The sequence below is a fragment of the Ixodes scapularis genome, unplaced genomic scaffold, assembly GCF_016920785.2.
Source record: "Ixodes scapularis isolate PalLabHiFi unplaced genomic scaffold, ASM1692078v2 PGA_scaffold5__190_contigs__length_132052651, whole genome shotgun sequence".
NCBI lineage: Eukaryota > Metazoa > Arthropoda > Arachnida > Ixodida > Ixodidae > Ixodes > Ixodes scapularis.
The window spans coordinates 1859983-1882619 of NW_024609880.1; the positions used below are offsets into that span (position 1 = coordinate 1859983).

General features: G+C 44.7%; 1 protein-coding gene across 2 annotated transcripts; it reads left to right on the forward strand.

The window, feature by feature from the left end:
• Nucleotides 1-862: 862 nt before the first annotated feature.
• On the forward strand, nt 863-8294 carry LOC115321253. 2 transcript variants are annotated; one of them, XM_040212796.2, is made up of 3 exons: nt 5731-5896; nt 5971-6130; nt 7961-8294. In XM_040212796.2, the coding sequence occupies exons 1-3, from the start codon at nt 5744-5746 to the stop codon at nt 8086-8088; spliced, it is 441 nt and encodes a 146-aa protein (XP_040068730.2). In that variant the 5' UTR covers nt 5731-5743; the 3' UTR covers nt 8089-8294. The 2 variants fall into 2 exon arrangements, 1 of the variants encoding a protein (XP_040068730.2); XR_006078415.1 differs by lacking the exons at nt 5731-5896; nt 5971-6130 and adding an exon at nt 863-1094.
• Nucleotides 8295-22637: the final 14343 nt, after the last annotated feature.

Sequence of the window (22637 nt, forward strand, 5' to 3'; positions counted from 1 at the left end):
ACGCAAATATGTCCTCGATAACGGGTAACGGGTACTGTTCGGTATGCCAAGCCGATTTTGCAGTGAGCTTAAAATCCCCACAGATTTTGATATCATCACCCTTCTTAACCACCGGCACTATCGGGTAGCCCAAACAGAGTGGGGCACCGCAGAAAACACACCCTCGGCCACTAATCGATCCAAATCTCTGGGTACTTTTTCGCGTAGCGTGTAGGGTACAGGCCTTGCTCTAGCGAACTTGGGTTGAGCGTCTGGGCGTACGATCAGACTCACCGGAGGGCCGCGCACTGTCCCAAGTCCGGGCTGGAACAAATCCCCGAATTCCTCGAGTAGCTGTTGTAGGTTCCGATCGTCCGTTGGTGTTGCAGTACCTTTGGCTGGAACATGGGTTCTGACGGGTGAACGACTGATGACAGAAATTCCGCGAGCGTTCATGTCTCTAATCAGGTCCCGGCCACAAAAAGAAAGGCCCTAGCAGCCAAGCACAATAAGACTGCCCTCTGTCATCTTGTCTTGGTACTTCACGCGCCCCAGACAACACACATACTCCTGAGGACGTCCTCAACTGGTCGACCCGTCTTCGTCCTGACAGAGACGTCCTGGGGACGTACTGAACTAGTCGGGAAATATTCGTCCCGTCGTAGACGTCCTGGGGACGTATTGAACTAGTCGGGGAAATATTCGTCCCGTCGAAGACGTCTTTACGACGTCTTCGAATCGCCTTGTTTAGGACTAACCATAAGACGCAGTAGTTTTGCGCAGCAAGGGTGCCGTACCGGCAGTTGAAAACGAAACCACGCTGAGTACGAAACTTTTAGTTGATGTAAATTAACCTTGTTTAAGCATTTAAATAAAAAAACATTGATCTGAAACAAAAATAATAATTATTTGTTATAAATGGTTAAGGTATATTTGATATTGCAGTTTAACACATACTCTAGTTATGCGCTGTAAAAGCGGCTGAACTGTATGACGCCATTATCAATTTTGTACGAACAAAGAGCGCGGAGCACGTTGGCGCGAGAAAAGGGAAATGGCTTATGCTCCGGAAATGCTGGAAATTGACGGAGGAATCAACGGACACTCTGAGGAAGGTAAGCAGATCTTAATATTGTTATTTTCGTGTCTCAGATTGATTGTGCGAGTAAAGCTCAAGTTTCGGACTACCGCTAAATGTCAGAAATCAACAGTAACATGTCGGAAAACGCAGCTGCAGCACGGCGCTTTCGCCGTCAGCTAAATCGAAGTGTCGGCGAAACCATTTCTTTGCTGGCTGGTGTTGGGGAGTTCGTTGACGACCGAGAGGACGATCTACACGTCAATGGGGCTGGCCAAGAAAGTGCTGTGGACGAGCATCGCGACGCCGGTTTGTGCGAGCCAGGCCAGCCCTCCCGGCGAAATGGCGCCAGCACCGCCGAGTCCCATGCTTTGGAAAGCCTGCAGCGCTTGCTCGTAAAACCCGCCAACGATGGTGAAAACCCAGAGGACCGCTTGAGGGGCTTCGGGAGGCCACTCCAGGAGTGGGCAATTAATAATTTTGTTCCGCACACAGTTGTCACCGCCCTTTTAGCAGTTCTCCGCGGTCACTCGTGTTTTTCGGCACTTCCGAGTTCTGCACGAGCCCTACTGGAAACACCTAGAAAAAGTCCAGGAATCAGAAACATGGGCTCCGGGAAATACTGTCCCTTTGGCTTGGCTGCTGGTCTGGAGGAACTTCTGCGTGGCATTTCCCGGCTTCCTGAACACCTCATCTTGAACTTCAACGTGGACGGCCTGCCACTTGGAAAAAGTTCGAGAAACCAGTTCTGGCCGATTCTTTGCGAAGTCCGGAACGTTCAGAACGTCGCACCATTCATTGTGGGTCTGTTCTACGGTCAAAGCAAGCCTCCAGATGCAAACGATTTTCTGCACGACTTTGTGCAAGAGCTGAGTGAACTTCTGCAAGAAGGAGTTTGTATCAATGGCACAAAAATTGCTCTTCGTGTTGGGGCCTTCATTTGCGATGCCCCAGCAAAATCATTCATACTGTGCATCAAAGGCCATACTGGCTACTATAGCTGCACAAAGTGCACTGTTCGGGGCACCTACATCAATGGCAGGGTGTGCTTTCCGGATCTGACCGCGAGCCTGAGAACAGATGCCGATTTCCGAAGCATGTCTCAAGAAGAGCACCATCTTGACACTGGGCCGAGTATTTTGCTCGAGCTACCGGTTGACGTTGTCAAACAGGTACCACTCGAATATATGCACTTAGTCTGTCTTGGGGTCGTGCACAAACTCCTTGTGATGTGGTTTCGAGGGCCTCGATCGACCATACTGGGAAGCCAGGTGCGAGATACAGTGTCGGCTATGAATATTGCACTGGCACGCTATGTTCCATCTGATTTCAATCGAAAACCACGAAGCCTGTCAGATCTTGATCGCTGGAAGGCTACAGAGTTCAGGTTCTTTTTGTTGTATGGCGGTCCAGTCGTCCTCTCCTCAAGTCTATCAGACAAGATGTATGAGAACTTTCTTGCCCTCCACATTGCCATAACTGTTTTGGCAAGCCCCGCTAGCGACTCAAGCGATATTGATTATGCCGAGAAGCTCTTGCGTTATTTTGTCAAAACCTTCGTAAAGCTCTACGGAGCTGAAAATGTCTCACATAATGTACATGGTTTGGTACATTTGGCTGACGATGTTCGCTCACTTGGGCCCCTGGATGCATGGAGCGCTTTTCCTTTCGAGAACCATATGTCCTCGCTGAAGAAACTTCTCCGAAAACCTGACCTCCCTCTTGAGCAGGTGCACAACCGCATTTGTGAAAAGAGGAGAGTACCTTCCAGCCAAGCTGCTGCCAGTAACGAGGTTTTGCTCGATATGAACCACAAAAAGGGCCCACTGTTGTCCCAGTGTCGTGAGCCCCAGTTTCGCAAAGTCACAACTCCGAAGTTCATGCTCAAGAGGGGCAAGAGGGACAGCTGCTGTGTTCTTAGTGACGGTAGTATTGTAACTATTGAGAATATTGCTCACTTCTCACTATCAGGAGAGCCATGTATCATTAGCCGCAAGTTTCTGAGGTGCAGGGACTTCTACACATCACCATGGAGCTCCTCTGTACTTGGTATCTGTTTGGTGGACCAGGCTTCCAAGTTGAATTGCTGGCCGCTGGCCACTGTGCAACACAAGTGTGTCAAGCTTCCATTCAAGGGGCTCCATGTTGTTTTTCCACTTGTGCACACCATGATGTAAATTTCAAGTGGTTGACTTTAGAGCAGTCCAGTGTAGACAACTAGAGTTATTTTTTTAGCTTCGAGTTACAAGGGATTTTTAAGTACAATTTTTCTTGGGTGCGTCTTGCGCATCGTGTAACAATGTTCTTTTATCTTCCATTTGTGTAGAACGAGGTGATTTCCTAGTTGTGAGGTTCCCTGAACAAGACGACGAAGTGGCAGTGGTTCATACCAAGTGGGTGCACGGCAACAGCTGCCTGTGGCCCCCAGAGAAAGAGAGCAGGAGGCTGCGAGAACTAATTAAAAAGGGAGCTACTCCGATGTCGTCATGGAAGAAATTCAAGTGTGTCGAGATGGATGCATACCGTAAGGATTAGCATGGTTCTACATTACACTTATACCTGACTTGAGCTACTATGGCATGCCGTGGAGAAAATTTTAGGAGCATGTTCCAAGGGTAATATTTGATTGCTTTTTTGCCCCCTCTGAGTTCCTGTTCACTTTTTCAGCCACTTATGAGAAAGCTCAACAGAAACTGCGGATCACTGAGTGCACATCGGATCTCCAGAGCGAGAATGACCTTGGCAGGGGAAAGCGAAAGAAAATAACTTGACAACTGAGTTCGTCTGACTCTGATGAGCCTGAAGCACAGCATGGAACACAGAAACAAGATGCAGACTGTTCAGAACTTCCTACACCACCACGTGGAAGGGAGAAAAGAGGTATATGGAATCATAGGCTTATTTCTTTTTCTGAAAATGTTACAATAATACCCTGTGCCAGATTGCTACTTGTTTAATTTTTAAGATTTGTAGGGTTTCCAAGTAACATTTTAGCATTTCTGAGGTATCACTCTTTCCCTGGTCAGCACAAAAATAATTCCTGGAATGTAAATAGGAATGTAAATATTTTTGAGTTTTGGTTTTCAAGTGCTTTAGCATTACCTAATTACACAACTGCTTGTGAATTTTCAGGTGCTGAAAAGACGTGGGGGAAACATACGGAAGAGTGGAAACGCAACAGTGCACTTTGCCATCCGGCTAGCAAAGCAGACCACCAGACAGCCTCTCGTGAGTTTCCTGCTAACTTTCATCTTTGAGTTGTCTGGTAAAATACATTAATTGTAATACGAGCAGCCTGCAGTTTGGGAATAGTCTTATGATATGCCATCATACTTTTTGCGATAGATATGGTAAGCAACAAATTGGTATCATGGCACTTGTTGAACATTTGTCACAGACTGCAAATTATTTAGTTCTTACATTGGTCTTCATGGTTATACTTAGACCTCTGTGCATTTTTTTTAATTTGCTGATTTTTTTTTTAAATGAAAGTTGGTTTTAATTTGTGAATATGCAATGATAGTTTACTCATATTTTTCGGTTAATATGTATTGACAAAACGTGCTCTTTTCAATCATGTTTGTCCAAAATATAGTTAGCTTGATATTTTTGAGCTTTTGCTGTCTTTTTAGTTTCACTTAAATTATTTAGTGTGTAATGATTCCACTTTCATGTGCCGTGCAGACTTGGCGTGCTCTTCTAGGCGCATTGAGGCCCTACCGTTATCTGAATTAATCGTCATGTGGCGTCATATGCAGACAAGACTTACATAGCCTTGGCTACCACTTCCGTTTGGAGGACACACTTCGAATCACGAAATTGTGAATCATAATTCTTGGACCACTTTTTCTTGCCTCCTATATTTAGGACCGTCAAATTGGGTTAGTAGCACAAGCAATAGAAATTGCAAAAAAAATAAATTTTATTGCTTTGACCAGAAATAAAATAAAAGCTAACGGCTTGACAGAATGAAAACTGTCCATACGCGATCCCTAATGACTGTGTTGACCCGTGAACGCTCAGCCAACAGGACACTTAGCGGTCAGGTAGATATCTGAATACTGGGTTGCGCTCAATGACAAGTCCATCCCCTACTTTGGCGCACAGTTCTGGTCTAAAACGCCAACGTTTTGAAACCACATATTTGAAAATGGAATCGGCATACTTGTATCGGTGCGAGCTGTAAATGCTGAACCCTAAATATAACGAATTTCTCACAGGCTTATCCTTTTTCTCACATTCAGAAAGTCAAGGAAGCACTATGATGCATGGGCCGATGGGGCACAAGAGGAATGAAGAAGCTTCTAGTGGTGAGTATACATCTATGTAGTAAATCTGGAGACAAGTTTTGGTGTAGGTACAGAATATTTAATCCGCTTCCTCTCTTGATAGGCATACTTGTAGTGGTGTGAACCAAAAATGCTGAACCCTAGATATGATGATTTTGTCCCACATTTGTCCCTTTTCTCACATTCAGAAAGTCAAGGAAGCACCATGATGCATCGGGCAATGGCGCACAAGAGGAATGAAGAAGCTTTTACTGGTGAGGATATGTTCATGTAGTAAATTTGCAGTCAGGATGTTTTGGTGTAGCTACAGGAAATTTAATGTGCTCCCTTTCTAGGTCTTGACAAGCAAGTAATTCGTATTTTGCACACAATCTGGCTCCGGGTGGAACAGCATTCTATGCAGCTGGATACCATTCTGGGAATCCTAAACAGCAGTGGAGCAATGAACGTACCCAACGACGAAATACTTGAAGAACCTTTTGACAACGTGGATGACTTTCTGGTGTTTGACAAAAAATTGAAGACATGCAAAGCGACAAAGGAAAGCCTTGTGAGTGTTATGGCATTATTGTTTGTTTTTGTTAAAATTGCAGGCTTTAATTGACCTCACTGACTGCAATGCAGGTCAATCAGCTGGCAGCAGTTGGAGGTTCGTCGGTGGGCAACAACACTCGTGGCGTGCTAGAACAGTTGATGACCCAGAAGGTGGCGGTGAAATTCAGCTGGCTGGGTCAAAGGGAGAAGATGAAGTTTAAAGACCTCGAGTACCCGGATGTCATCTACAGTAAGTATGAATAAGTCTTAATGTATGTTTGGGGCAGGAAGGTGCATTTTAGTGGCTTCTTGTGTTGCCAAGCTCCACAATCCAAGAGGAAAGCTGCTTTCAGGATATTAGGCCACTCAATATACGATGCTAACTTGCATGCCACAGGGTGAGATTCCATGCTACACAAAATGTGATTCGCTCGTTTAACCAAACATGGAGATAGAACCGACATGCAGTTTTGTTCTAACAGCTGTTCACAGAATATAATCCGTTCACCCCTAAGCTGTTAGTTTAGTGGAGACTACAAAAAGTCGCCCTGGGTATGTAATGTATAAATAAATAAGAAACCACAGTGTTGGGCTGTTTTTTCGTAGATCGATCTAGGAACATTGGGTCTTAATGGAAGGTGCATGTGCTAGTTCGTGCTTGTAGCTTTTGCTGCTCTGCCATCATGAAAGGTGAACGCAATATTGGCGATTTTCATGCTGCATTTTCTAACCAACTTTCACGGATTCACGTTTAGGCTGCCAGGTGCTCTCATACTTGCTTCACTCGTGCAAGCTAGCTGTCAAGCGAACCAGACTTGACAGCTTTGTGCCCTAAGTGGGAAGTCCTGTCAGTATTGCAGAAGTCACCAGTAGCATGTTTATTTATTTGCATAAAGTACAATGTACAGGATACTGGAGGCTTGTGTAAAAAGCTGTCACAAGGACAGCTTGACAAAGCCACAGGCCCTACATTGGCATTTCTGCATTTCATGTTGTAATCAAGGTTATGACATTCCACTAATAGTTTTGATGACAGACTCCATTTAAACCTATAAGGGCACTAAAGAGGTTTTTGTAGATGCTTGTTTTTGTTTTCATATAACATAGTAAGTGCCAGTTAATATGTATTCAAAGTTTCATGTGACAAAACAGATTATTAAGCCCGTGACGATAGAAATACATGAGGTTTCCCCTCGCCTTCTTCGGAGGGTGCGATGTGCCAGCTCGTCTGCTCCCCGGGGCGTTCGCTTGCGATGTTTGCGGAAGACGTTTTCCTTCGCCCCCAAGGTTCCCGTCCATAATTCTTATCATGTGGGGAATGCGGTTTCTAAAGGATTGTGAGAGATTAGGCGTCTAAGAGGGCACAGCTGACTGTGGACGGAACCAACACTGAAAAGTAGCGCGCATACGAATCACTCCTTGCGGGAAACTACCGCTCCCGAGTGACTGGCAAGCGCCCTTTGTCGTTTGGCAATGGTTCAGCCTCTGCGATATATCGCAGAAAAATTAATTTCAATAACATTTTTAATATGTAAATAGGTGGCCCAGGATTGTGAATTGTGGATCTTAAGGACGCTTTGAGCTCTAGGAATGAGTTATGTCCAAGAACAGACAACCTCAGAAACTTTTTCAGTGCTAATTTAAGCATACTTACAATGCAAGCTCTGGGATTGCAAAAATGCATTTCGACGCTGTAATGCTACAACAGCTTTGCCGTGTAACATAATACTGTGAGCAATACGAAAGTGAACACGGGATCATGTGGCAAGTAAACTCAACCCGTTCTTTTGTGATACATGGTAGCGACTATTACTGGAAGTAATGTTTGAGGCTATGTACTGTGTGCTCCCGCATTTCCTTTGATGTTACCCGCAGTACTAGCATATTATCCTTTTCAATTGAGCCTTTTCGGCCCTCGCAAGTTATATGGCAACCTCATCCCAGTGTTTATAGTTCTGTCTGTAGGTTGTATAGACACCCTCTAATTAAAACAGGTTCAGGCATTATACATATTTGAGTTTCTAATATGGATATACATGTCAATATAATCAGTTAAAATAAATCCCCAAATTTATTTCAGGAGCCGTAAAGAAAAACAAGCGGTTGGAAACGGACAAGGCAGAAGTTTGGGAGGTTATAAAAACATGGCTGAAGCATGCCGCAGAAAAACTGAAGAAGGAGCAGCGGAAGCTGCAGCCTGATGAATAATAAGATTATTTGTTGCATACAGTGGAAAACTTCTAGTCAAACTTTTAATCCTGTAATGCCCAGAGTGATACTGAGCGTCGTTGGTTGTTTGTAACTTACGCTGTGGAAAGTAGACATATCTCAATTTCTTTTTCAACTACAAAAGATACTGGCTGTATCAGATGTTATACATTGGGCAATTAATAAACTATATCTATGAACAACACTGAGTTTATTGATATTGAGTAGACAGTCCTTCCACCTTTGAGGGGGGGGACTGCGCTTTCTTCCACATCATTTGCAAGATATGTCTGAAACCTGCCTTCCATGTTAACCATAGTTGAAGTTGTTGACAATGTGGATGCACTACTAAGTTCCCCAAATCCATTTTTTAGATATGATATCATAAACCTGTGTGTATTGTGTGCAGTTCCCCGTTAGCACTGTACCAGCCATGAGGGTGTCGTGACTTGGCACGTCACTGCGCCAACCAGTCATGTGACATGCTTTGCATGCCGGATAGGCTTGTAGCATTGGCTGCAGTACATCAGAAGGCAACACTGGGTATGGTGGCGACACTTGGGATATGCGTCCTGGAAACACGCTGGGGCCGGACAAATTGCTCTCTTGAGGACTACAAAAAGCGTCCCGGACGTTTCTACGAGACGCTCTTAAAGGGTCACTCCAGAGATTTCTGAGATGGCTTACTTATGGCCGTAACTCGACCTATGTGCTCTAAGCACCCCAAAAATCCAACAGTTACAGTCATGTGCGGCCTATTTTCCTATTAGAAATGTGATCAAGGATCGCGAACCTCAGACCTACAGACGGCACCACCGAGCCCGGCCGAATCTGGTCGAACGACGAAGGGCGCTCGTGAGCCAGTCGCGAGCGCCGTACGTCATCGGACCAGATTCGGCTGGGTTCGGTGGCACCATCTGTAGGTCAGATTTGCGATCCTTGATCAGACTTTTAATAAAGAAATAGGCCGCAGATGACTGTAAGTGTTGGATTTTTGGTTCACGTAGAGCACGTAGATCAAGTTACGGTCATAAGTAGGCCATCTCAGAAATCTCTGGGGTGCCCTTTAAGACGTCCTCAGAATGTCCTTGTGTCGTCTGTGGATGTTTCCAGGACACCGTCAGGACGTGGTGGGGCCGGACAAATGAACCTGCCGGGGATCATTTGAGGACCTGTAAAGACGTCCTGGGAAGGTCTCTCCTTTCACATAGGGACGCCGTTAGGATGTCCTCAGGGCGTGCTTATGTCATCTGTGTGGACGTTTCCAGGACGTCCTCACCACGTGGTGGGGCCGGACAAATGGACCTGCTGGGGATCATTTGAGGACCCCGTAGAAACGTCCTCGGGAGGTCTTTACGTCCCCATGTCGACAACCTTAGTATGTCCTCAGGATGTCCTTGCGTTGTCTGGGGCATGTTCAACTCTCCCTACACGGGCAATGTTCCAAGGAAATGCGACAACCGAACCGATGTCTTCTGAAGCTTCGGCCACGAGTTTCGGTACTTGTGATGGACGTCTTGTGGTATTGCGCTCACGGGAGATCCTGTGTCTACTAACATCTTGAGTTGCCACCCCGGCCCAAACAATCTTCCTCATTACCGGTTCCACTAAACCAACCGAAGTGTCTGACCTGGCGTGGGAGCATTGGAGCGTCAACAAGCTTCCTTTCTCGTCTGATATGCTATCGCTTCCTTCGATAACGTTCATTTCAGCTTCATGGTTTTTCCTGAAGGTCGCGCCCCCGTTTCTAATGAGTCATCCAATCTCGACAGCATCGGGCAATGTGCCCAATTCGTCCACAGTGATGGCATGAGGCTCTTTTGAACTTGCACGATCCCGCGTCGCGCAACGAGTTCCTACAGCGTGAGCAGACGAGAGTCATGTTCTTACGATAGCTTCGAACAAGAGGCGCTCGGCGATGCGGGCCTTGAGTCATCGCGTTGACATCTCACTCCGGCGTCGGCTTCATGCCTGCGATGTTTAGAGTCGCGGCTTCTGCAGCGAAAGCGATGTCTTCGGCCGCTTGTAGGGTTAAGTCTCTTTTAGTGAGCAACAGTTTCCTGACGTCCGCGTTTGTGATTCCGCGGACAATGCGATCACGGAGTAGACGCTCGCGAGTGTCATCGAAGTTGCAGGTCTCTGCTAGGCGGCGAAGCGCAACGCATTACTCCTGTACGAACTCGTCTGGATCCTGATCCTTTTTTAAAAACCTTGAAGCTCTCAGCGATTTCGTTCAGTTTTGGTGCGTATAGTAAGTACCTAACTGCTCCACCATTTCGGCATACGTGAGCTTATCGACAGCTGTCGATGAACTGCATGCTTACAAAATTTAAATTGTCTTTGTACTCAGTGCTGACACTGGCAACGCTCGTTTCTTCGCCGCGTCGGTCACCGCATTTCCCTCGAAGAACGCTCCCAAGCGCGTCAAATAGGAGGTCCACTTTTCTGTACTTTCGTTGAACTGAGGAACCGCGACGGCCATGGTGCGTGTGGTGCGGCATGAGTTGACCGGTTTCAGGCGCTGGGTTCGGTCATCTCGTCGCCATTGAACTAAACTCTGAAGAAAGGAGCCATGGACAGCGTGTCTGGTTTGCTTACAGACTGAACGTTTATTCGACGCTGCCGATTGCTTTTATCAGCTCGGACAATCTTGATAGATCGACCCTGAAAAGTGTATAAAGAATTCAAAACTGCTTCGTCAACAGCAGAAGCCGCAGTGCAGTCGCAGAGTGTGCAGCGTCACTCGCTCCGCAAAACTGGGTAAATTCCCCCGCTAAAGTTATCAGAAGAATGTCCCAGCTAAATTTAACGGAAAATTTTTTCTGCTAAATTTAGCGGGGAAACGTTGCCACTGAATTTAGCGGGAAATTTCGCGAAAATTTCCCGCTAAATGGGAAATGAGCAGGAGAGGATGGTACAGATGAGGAGAAAGAGAATACTCTCGTTTCCATTCCCTCCCATGCTCTTCCTCAAGAACTGTGCTCTAATTCGGCGTTACAGGGGATTGTAAACGTCTTTAATTTTTTTGTCCCACTTTCTTGTCGACCATATAAACCTTGACCTTGACCGAGGGTGACTGCTTATTTGAAAGGAACCTGAATTTTTTTTAAGAAATCAGTTGCGTTAGGGTTTTCGTTTCAGCCTGGGGGCTTGGCAGATAACCATGGGAACAACAGTAAACGGGGCGAAGGGAGATACCTAGTTACCTAACTAACGTACTAAACAGATTAATCTAACTTTTTCAATTTTTTTAGGATTATAACGTGGTCGTAAAACGTACGTGCAGCTCGGACGCGCCGCACATACGCACGGCCCACCCGAGGCCAGAAAGCGCATCTCAAAAACCGGGTGAAGTAGCTAAAGAATGCTATCGCATTAAACTGACACAAAAAAAGGAACGTCTCAAGCTCAGCGACTGTGTTTATTTTGTGAAAAACCTAGCAACGCACATACCTCCGACCACCGACGTACAGAACCATTTTTGGTTACAGATTTCGCCCAATCCTTGTTATGTAGTTTGAATCATTAATGGTCTTCACTTGAACCCCTAACAGTAAGCCCACTTGTGAACTGGAAGCATCGGTTCTAGAAAAATACAACCCCAACAATAAACACTTCCCCCTGTCTAAACAAAAACCGCCTCTTCACGAGACTGAACCCTTTGCCGACAAAATAGCCCTAGTAGTCCTTCCTGGAACTTTCAAAACACTAAAAAGAATACGTAAAGAAGAAGGGTTGTCATCAACGTATGGATAAAATTCCATACATCATCGACCATTTCTTCTTAGGCCTTATTTTACATGCTAACTGTTTTGCTTTCGAAACGGTGATATTCTGGAAGTTTTGCAGACTGAACTAGAGTTAGGGTGTATCTTTTGCCATAGGGAGGCCAAGCAATAATTAGAAATAGCACCAGAATAGCCACAAAGGCAACCACTAAATTTTGATGCCAAATACAACAAGATGTAGCCCAATTTGGCTGTTAATAGCCCAATCTGGCAACATTGGTTATTAGCATTAGTGAGAGCATGGGAGCACGTTAAAGCGCAGGGGAAAAAGACAGAGGGTATCCCACACTTACTGACCACACAGGAGGGGAGAAGAGTAGAGGGGGAAGGGGCACGTAAATATATTAGGCAGAAAATCGAAGAGTCTTTCTCCCAGCTTGACCAGAGGGAGGCAGTGAACAGCACGGTCAGCAGGAGTGTTGAGGAGGAACGAAATTGTGTAACGATGGAGACGACTACAAAAAATGGGACAAGGCAGAAAGTAAGGTTCCAGCAAGCACAGCGATAGGCCCAGACAACATACCCATGGAACTCATAAAGACACTAGCAAAAACAAGCAAATTGAAGTTACGACATATGATGAACCAAGTAATTATGGAAGGAGAGGCACACAATGATTGGAAACTAAGTAAAATGAGGCTAATATATAAAGGCAAAGGAAACAAAAACAGCATTAAGTCATATCGCCCGATAACGGTAACTTCAGTTCTATACAGATTAGCTATGCAGATAGTTAAGCGTAGAATGGAGCAATGGACAGAAGATATGCAAATACAGGGCGAGCTCTAAAATGGACTCCGAAGAGATCGAAGACTGGAAGATAACTTATTCGTCACCACTCAATGTATATAAATAGCAATGAAGAACCAAACTCCTTTATCGTTATCTTATTCGGAACTCAAGGGAGCGTACTATAATGTGAACGAGGAAAATCTCTGGGGTCAGCTGAAGGAGTATATGATTTAGATACAAAATCGGTTAGGTTTCTTGAGCAGATGTACACAGATAATAAGGTAGTGATAACAATAAAAAGAAGATTTAGGCAGGCCTGTCCACTGTAACCTCCGCTCTTCGTGATAGACCTCAGTAAAATGGAAAATAAATTAGGGCAGTGCAACTTAGGTGTTGATGTGAGTTATATGGAAGGAGGGAGAAATGTACAGGGTGCGGCCGTAAAAACTTTCACATTTTGCACGCCTAGCAAAAATCGAATTTCAAACATGCATACCTGAAATTGGGCACACGAACGTCGTTTCTTCCAAAGTTTTTTGCCTATTTTTTTCAGACGTCAACTCGGGAGTAGCGAATTATTAGAAAGATAACAAAAATGGCAGACGTGCATTTCCTACGGCCTATACCCGCCCGTTCGCCGTCTGCTATCTGGTTCGCGACGCCGCTCCCAGGTGGCGCACTGAACGCAGAAAACGCGGGAAACGCCGTACGAAAGGCGGGTGATGAGCGAGATAATCGCGATAAAAAAAGATTTGAATGAAATATATGAACGATTGTTGAGATTACCTGTTTCAAGTCAAGTTTTGACAGATGGTCGTGCAAGCAAGAAGACACCATGATGCGACGAGATCATTTATTTCCAGCCTGGAATAGTAAGTGGTGCTGCTACCGTTGCAGACAAGTTCGTTTTGAGTTATCATTTCATTCTGATTTTTACAGGGCCGCTGTAACACATAAAGTAATTTTTTTTTCATACAGCTTGGGTATAATTAACACACATGTCGCAAGACATACTTGTAAAAAAAATCATAATAATTGGAGCAATATTTACGGCGCTGGAGTCATTTCGGTGGGCCGGTGATAAAATGGCTTGTATTTGAGAGAGATGGTCTACCTCTATCAGCAGCCTCTACTTTGATCTCCGCATGCGGCAAGCAGCACGAGAGACAAAAGTAAGAGGGAAACTAATAGTTTAAATTCCGTCAGGAAGTGGAAGTTGTGCGTTCATTAAATTATTTATTCTTGAAAAATACATCTCCTGATACGCCTCTTCTGTCACGGCAGTTTAAAACAATGTTGATGCTGCGGCGGCCCTTTAAACGACTAGGGTTCGGCCGATTCCATGTGCCCGCCGTTCACAGACACGCAAAGCCGAAGTCGAGCATCGTACGCCAGGAAAGCCCTTTCGCGCATCCCATCGTCGATCTCGAGGAACGCGCCCTCAATTTTTTCTTTCAGCTCTTCCATGCTCGGGATCATCTTCTTGTAGACAAGTCCTTTTATAAATCCCCATACTAAAAATGTCGCACATATTTAAGTCGCGGGATCGTGGAGGCCAGTCCATATAATCTTATCCCCGACCTATCCACCACCGAGGGAACGTGTTATTGAGCCATGCCCTCACACTCTTTGCGTAATTGGGAGCCGCCCCATCCTGCACGAATATACTGTTTTATTTTGTCATGTGGTACCTTTCAAGCTGAGGGAGCATTTCCGTTTTCAGCATGTCCAAGTAGGCATCTGCGTTAACGGTGCCGTCGAAAAAAAAGGGGCCCACTATGCCTTTACGCCAAATCCCACTCCACACTGTCACCTTCGGTGAATGGAGATGCCGTTCGTCCACGGCATGAGGGTTATCGCGAGCCCATATCCTGCTGTTCTCGCGGTTAAAACGTCCGTCTAGGTGAAAGTTTGCTTTGTCACTAAATAAAATGAATTGCAGGTGCCCCGGGTTGGCTCTTAATTCGCAACAACTCCGTCTAGCAAACCTCTAAACGTCGGACGTTGTCGCCGTCGTGCAGGGCTTGGACAAATTGCATCTTGTACGGGCGCAAATTATTTTTCCGCAGAATCCATCGTGCGCTTTTTTCCGAAATTCCAAACAACCTGGCTGCTCGTCTTGTTGACAATTGCGGGTCGCTCTCGAAGACAGCAAGCACCGCTTCAATAAGCTCCTCATTTTTCAGCAGCCTCTCACGTTCACTGCCTGGATTCTTCTTTTTAAAGTCCTCTCCACTCACAAAACGATACGCCCAAGTCAAAATAGTCGGGCGTGAAGGCGGGCGTTTATGAAATGCAGTGCGAAATTTTCGTTGTGCTTTGGCCACCGAGTTCCGCTCCACGTACCACTTGACAGCCTGGGCACACTCACTCGCCGAGTATTGTGGCATCGCAGGGCGGCGCGGAAAATATTTTGATAATAACTGCAGTAGATAGTGCAACAAAACAATAAATAGGAACACTCAAGATGCCTCAGCAGCGGCACTCTTGATTCCAAAGTTGAGCTTTCACCGGGAACGGACCCAACAGATAAGTAGACGAAAAAGGAAGACACACGTTTGTCTGCTTTAGAACATATTTTTATTAAACGAAGGCGTCCGCCAGTTTCTAAATTTCAAGTAAAAGGGCATAATCGTTCACATATTTTGGTAAAATCACTTTTTATCGCGATTATCTCGGCCGACACCAGCCTTTCGTGCGGCGTTTCCCGCGTTTTTGCGTTCAGTGCGCCACCGGGGAGCGGCGTCGCGAATCAGATAGCAGACGGCGAACGGGCGGCTATAGGCCATAGGAAATGCACGTCTGCAATTTTTGTTATCTTTCTAATAATTCGCTACTCCCGCGTTGACGTCTGAAAAAAATAGGCAAAAAACTTTGGAATGAACGACGTTTGTGTACCCAATTTCAGGTGTGTTCGTTTGAAATTCAATTTTTGCTAGGCGTGCAAAATGTGGAAGTTTTTACGGCCGCACCCTGTAGTACAGGTAATACCAGGACTGATGTACGCTGATGACATAGTACTCATGGCAGATAAGCAGGATACATTACAGAAACTAGCTGGAATATGTGGAGAGGAAGGTGACACTTTGGGCATGAGGTTTAGTAGTGACAAGTCTGAAGTAATGGTGTTTAAGGATGAAAAGAGGGAACCTCTGAGGATTCAAGACATTGTAATAGACCGTGCAAGGAAATACAAATATCTGGGAGCCTGGCTCAATGAGGGAAGGAAATATCTAGAGGAACGCGAGGAGAATATAATTTGAAAAGGGAACATAACTTTATCTATTATGAAGCTCAACGCACTATCGAGCTATAACAGATATAAAGTGGGCAGAGGTATATGGAAAGGAGTGATGGTACCAGGATTGTCTTTTAGCAATGCAGTACTGTGCAGGGAATTCGAGGTTCAATCAGGATTAGAAATTCGATAAAGAAGCGCAGGCAGATTGGTGCTGGGAGCACATGGAAAAACACCAAATGAAAGAGTACAAGGGGACATGGGCTGGTCGTCTTTTGAGAGCAGGAAGGCAATTGGTAAGCTGAAAACAAAGGTTGACCGAAATGGATAATACGCGGTGGGCACGGAATGTATTTAAGTATTTGTAAATGAAAAGTTTAGACACAAAATCAACAAACCGAACCGCAAAGCTTACATTTAAATACCTACACACTGGTGATGGGGCTGAACAGACTACTTCAGTGAAAAAGGGGGTGAAAGAGGCAGAGAGGAAAATATGGTAGGGAAGAATGCAGGAGAAATCAGATTTAACAGTGTACAAGTCATGAAAGCAGGACAGAAGAAAGGAAAATCTGTTTGACAATTCACTGGGAAGTGCTTTCCTGTTCGAGGTAAGAACCGGAGCTTTGAGGACGAGGACGTATCGGGCTAAATTTCAGGAGGCAGACATATTAGGTGCCGCCTGCCATAATGATAGCGAGGCACTAGAGCACTTGGTTTTGAAGTGCACTGGGCTTCGCCCTGCCCTCCCTGAAGGAGTTACCAATTTTGCCGGGGACCTGGGTTTTACTGGCGACGATGGAAGGACGGAAGAGAAGAGGATTGCAGTAAAAAAGAGACGATTAGAAGATTGGTGGAAATTATCTAGGGAAAATTGAATGATGGTCAACTAACTAGCACAAGGTTTTAGTTGGGCGAGTTGGTTGGAAAGGAAACACACAGACTCAGCGTGTGTCCGTGTGTTTCCATTTACTGGTCCTTCGACTTTTTGCGCTGTTTTAACCCATTCAATATAACTAGCACAGCTGGGGATAGGCGGGACAGAGGAAAATTGGGACTCCCTCCCGCGTGGCTCCGGTCCAAAGTCTCAACCCTGTCTCCCAGTAGGTCCGGCACTGGGGTAACGCCGACAAGGTTTGACCAGAGGAAAACTGGCGACTCCCTCGCCGGGGGAAGAGGCAGGGGGGTGATGGTTTTAGTTTTTTTTTTGCCCGATCCCCCTAAGGTTATCTTGGTGATATCCCACACTGCCTGGTGATAGTTAGGGGGAGAAAATTAGTCTTCGAATTCCGAGAGGAATCACGTTTTTGTCTTTTGAGACTTAGGCTAGGTGGCGCAAGCTGCCGCCCGTTACAAGGGATATAGCTATTAACATTCATCCATCCATTCATCCATCCATGAGTGAATAAGTCAGTGACAGCCAAACATAACGTTTGACCCTCGTTTCAATCAGCAGGCGCCGTAAAGTAATAATGATTTGGTAATTCTGTTTATTTTTTTTATTTTGTGCATATGTTGCTACCTTTAATGTATCACGTATGGGACAATAAATCGACCACCTGCGTTGTCGCCCCGTTAGAGAAACATCCTTGGAATCGTTGTCCCACGGGCCGCAACAGACGATTCTTCTTCTAAGGCGTGTTTCGCTTTCGGAAACAGGGGTGATGTGTCGCGGTTGCGATACAATATAGCTGGTCGAGGATTTTACTTATTTATCCTACGCACGTAAAGTATTGTTATTCCATTTTTTACAAAAAATAAACAAAAACGACGGCGCCGAATGATGTAAAATAGGAATATAAAACATTAGACAACAACATACTAGAGAAAAAGACCAAAAAAAGCAAACAGATGGAAAAAAACAAAACAAATAAATAACATTACAATCGTCCTTTTCGAGTCTTTGGTTCCGAGCAAATCGAAAGCGTCGCTTCCCATTGTAAACTCGCGGAATATGCAAAAAACGTCATTTTTAGGTCAGACAAAAAAGAAAACAGACATGGCTATCTCAAGAGCGTCGTTTCTCTCTATTTCAGCCCCATTCCTCCCCTCACCTTTTCTGTATTACATCCAAATCGTTACTTAATGCGTTTTGAACTAGGGACAGAGATTCGTTTTATATCAAAAAGGAAACGAGTTCTTGCCAAACTCTGACGTGATACTCGTGTGACTTTGATCTGTTAAAATTGAGTGCGTGTTATAGGAAGTGACAAAAAGTCAGTATAGCACGTGCTATCTTTAAAAAAAAAAGAGTAAAAAATAAGTAGATATATTTTTGTCGCTGTACATCCGGTTTTGTAATCTTAATTAAAATATATATTCACTTTGCGCAATTTTGCTTGCGAATTCGCAGCTGTGACGTCGGGCACCGGAACTTCCCCGAGGCTTTCTTTTCTGAGCGAGCGACGTCGCAGCTGCGAAATCGCAAGTAAAATCTCACCATGCGGGTCAGGTTCTAGGAGTAATACTCTTATAGATCACTCTTCAAAACGCACCTTCGCGTTGGAAGGATATCAGAAGAAAAGGTTTTATCATGGCGACTGCGCGATTCAGCCGGATTTTACGAAGCAAAATCGTAATGAAAACGGAGCTGACGAAATCAGGATATGCGACTTTTTCTTTTTGTTAAAATGAATGGTCAGCCTGCATATGACATAAAACATTGTTTTACTTCCGTATGTACCGGGTTATTGAAATAGCAGAAACGGCCGGGCTGCGGTTTGGAAGGGCGTGTGTAGTTCCCAATCCACGTTGAAGAGCCCATAAAAAGGTAAACTTTCGTACAAACGGCAGTAAAAAAAAAAGAAAAAAAAGAATCACGCGGACAAAGAGCCATCTGAATGCTGGAGCATAAAGCCGAAAATCAGACGAAAAGCGCACGAAGTTCGAAATAGAAGAAAGTGGTTGTAGTAAAGTGCTAATTTGAGCTAGTTGGTACATCACGAGGGGCTCGATTTTCGTGGCTTCATTTTTCGTCATTTTCTCTTCTGTCTAAATAAATCAGTTGGGAGTCAGCGCTCTTTCGTTCTACTGTCATTTTCTCTTCCGCCGACGGTTTGTGCGCTGTTTAATATTAAGAAAAAGATTGCATTTCATTCTAATGGTCCCCAAGTAGTTATTTTTATTACGAATATCTCCAATGTGCTCCAGACGTGTACGTAACTTAAATAATCTGCTCAAGTTGGCGTATCTTACATATTCCTCTTTGAATAACTTGGCATTTTGCACGTACACTTGAAAGCAATAATTTAGTAGTCTAGCTTAGATACTTTTCGCAAGTAACTTGTACTAACTTCGTAATTAATCACAAGTTACTGCTAAATTTGTAGACGAACCAGGAGCTCTGCCTTTCCAGTTTAAACAGCCCGCATGACGTACGTGTAAAGATGTACGCATTCAGATGGCGGATGTGATGGAGCAGAGATGCCACATGGCGGACTGTACTCAAGCATCTTGCCCTCTGCGCATCGTAATAACAACAAACTGCATTCGACAGACAACCGGACCCGAGCGGTGCCGAAAGAAATTCACCCTCGGCAGACGCTGCTTTTTCCCAGACAGTAATCATCATCATCATCATTTATTATCCTTGAAGGCCCTTACGGGCATTACACAAGGGAGTGGTACATTTGTTATTATTTTTCTTAATCGAACACTTCCGCACGCAATTTTAACACAATAGAAGAGGGAACTAGTCGGATAATGAAGAGATGAAAGTGGTTACAGAGGCGGCAAATTTATGTGTGTCAGTTATGGTAACAATGTCATTTGGTAGTATGTTCCAATCGTTTATTGCCAAAGGTAAAGTTGAATTACTGTATGAAGTAGTTGACGAAAAAATGGGCCGCAACTTGCAGGAGTGGTCAAAGCGGGGGAAAATCTGCCACGGGGGTAAAAGCAGAGATTCACGAAGAGGCATGTTATAGTGAAAGATTCGGTGAAGGAGAGAGAGACGGGACACTCGGCGCCTCAATGAAAGTGTGTGAAGGTTAGCTGCTTCGCGCAATCCAGATATGCTCGTGAATGGTGAGTAATCAGAAAAAATAAAACGAAGAGCCCTGTTTTGGATGGATTCAAGTTTGTTAGATAGGTAAGATTGCCAAGGGCACCACACAGAAGAAGCGAATTCAAGCTTAGACCGAACCAAAGTTGAGTATGCTAATTGTTTATCTCTGCTGTTGCGGGTTTCAGGTTTCGGCGCAAAAAACCGAGGGTACGGTTTGCGCTAGCTACTATATTGCTGATGTGAGACGTCCATGAAAGGTCAGATGTTAAATTAATACCGAGATATTTATATGAACTGCAAACGGTGATGGGGGACGCGTCAAAATGGTAAGAAAAAGGTTGAAGAACACGACGAGAAAAGGAAAGGGATTTACATTTGTCGAAATTGAGAGTTATCTGCCATTTATTGCACCATTGAATGACTTGTGAAATATCTGTTTGCAAGGTATGGCGATCGTCGAGCGAGAGAATGGGCCTGTAAATTACGCAGTCGTCTGCAAATAACCGAACTGATGAGGAGATGTGCTCATGAATATCATTGATGTAGATTAAAAAGAGTAAGGGCCCGAGTACACTACCCTGAGGGACGCCTGAGGTTACCGGGCACGAGGGGGATTTAGAGTTATTAATGGTGGTGTAGTGGGTGCGGTTAGTCAAGAATTCGGATATCCAATTTACAATAGTGGGATGGATCTTCAATTCGTTAAGTTTTATTTTAAGACGTTGATGAGGGACCCTATCAAACGCTTTAGAAAAGTCGAGAAAAATGGCGTCAGTCTGAATGTTGGTATTAAAACCTGCGTGAATGTCATGAAGAAATGCCGTTAGTTGGGTTTCGCAAGAGTACGCTTTCCGAAAACCATGTTGGTGATTAAAAAGTAGGTTGTTATTTTCTAAATAATTCATTATATTGGAGTAAAGTACGTGTTCCATGAGCTTAGATGATACGCTAGTTAGGGAGATGGGCCGATAGTTTGTAATTAGGTGGCGGTCACCAGATTTGAACACAGGGGTTACGTTTCCAGTTTTCCAATCCTTCGGAATTTCAGAAAGTTTCATTGACTGGGAAAATATGTCACAAAGAAAAGCTGCAGAAATGCGTTTCGTGTTTATAAGAACCTTCGAATTGATTTGGTCATCCCCTGAGCTGGAAGACAGCTTTAAGTTCTCAATTGCTTTCAGGACGCCGGCATAGTCAAAAGTGATGGGCCCCATAGGAGTGTGCAATGACTGGCGTGGGACGGGAATATTACTCAGGTTTTCTTCTGTAAAGATAGAACTAAATAAGTTATTAAGTGAAAGAGCACTTTGGCGATCGGAAAGATTATGCCCGCTGTTGTCAGTGAATTGCAAGGGAGACGACGTAGAAGGATTAATAATCTTCCAAAATTTCTTTGGCTTGTTAACCAAAATGTTGGAGAGGTCCCGAGTATAGAATTTAGTTTCCGCTTCATTTATAGCTGTTTTGTATCCCGTTGCACAATCGTGGTATTTGTTCCAGGCTTCCAGTGTGTCGCAACACTTAGCCCGTCTATAAAGCCTTTTCTTTTTGTTGGAGTGCTTATGAATGGTTTTGTTATACCACGGATTGTTATTATCAGAGATGACACGAGTGAGTGGTATGAAAGACTCAATAAGTTGAATTAGTTTATCTTTGTACAGCGTCCAGTTAGCGTTGACAGATCTTTCCTCAAAACCGTGAGAGAACGTGTCGTAGAAGTGTTCCAGTGGCGAGTTGATAGAGCTATAGTCGGCACCCGCGTAGTTCCGAATGAATTTAGTATAGCGTGATTTGTGAGGAGTGGTAAGGGAGTGTGTTAATTCGATAACAAGATGGTCACTAATGCCGGGTAAGTATGTAACGTTACTGATAAGGTCTGGCTCTTACGTTAGGCACAAGTCCAGCACATTGCTGCAGATTTTGGTAGTTCTGGTTGGTTGAGTGATAACGTTGGAAAAATTAAAGTCAAGGCAAAGGTCTACAAAAGTATCGGAAAAAGCACTGCCGGAGGAGAGGGCAGTCCAATCAATGTCTGGGAAATTAAAGTCTCCAAGAAGTACAAGGGTGGCACTAGGAAAAAGGGATGTAACCTGAAAGAGACACTTATGAAGCTCAGTAATGAAATCCCTCCCACTATCTGGCGGCCTGTAACATACACCCATTATAATACTTGGCTTAGAGGTAAGGCATACCCAGACGATTTCCAGGCTTGTTTCTACCGAGATAAGCCTTGATGGGATACGCTTATTCACAGCTAAAAGGACGCCACCCCCTTTCTTTCCGACGCGGTCAGTTCGGTAAACATGAAAGCCAAAATGTGGAGGAAACAATTCTGCGTCAGCGATATCAGGGTTTAACCACGTTTCAGTAAGAAAAACAAAGTCCGCGTTGCATGTATCAATCAAGGAGTGCACATCTTCCCTTTTAGGTATGAAACTTCTAATGTTAGTGAACAGTACAGAATGCTCAACGGGCACATCACAGTTGCGTTTGACTCTGGTCGACAGAACCTGATGGGGGCGCGGCGAGAAAGGGAAGCGGCGTAGACGCCTGTTTTTTTTCTCGAACCAAACTCTGCACCGTGTCAAATATAAAGCACTTGTCATCCATCAACAGCTTGTCGTGACGAAGTCTAAAGGGCAAACCCTTTGATTGGGCAAATTCAAGCAGTTTGCGGCGCGCGAGTCGGACACATACCGGGAAATCCTCACTGATAGCAAAAGGCGAGTTTTTTAGTTTGTATGCTGATGACATTATACTTTCTTTTTCTTTAAATGAAGAGAAC

Excerpts from the sequence above, each read along its gene's own strand:
- LOC115321253 (XM_040212796.2), top strand. The coding sequence starts at position 5,744 with ATGCAGCTGGATACCATTCTGGGAATCCTAAACAGCAGTGGAGCAATG. Across the intron at positions 5,897-5,970 it reads AAGCGACAAAGGAAAGCCTT|GTCAATCAGCTGGCAGCAGT; the intron begins GTGAGTGTTATG and ends ACTGCAATGCAG. Across the intron at positions 6,131-7,960 it reads GTACCCGGATGTCATCTACA|GAGCCGTAAAGAAAAACAAG; the intron begins GTAAGTATGAAT and ends AATTTATTTCAG.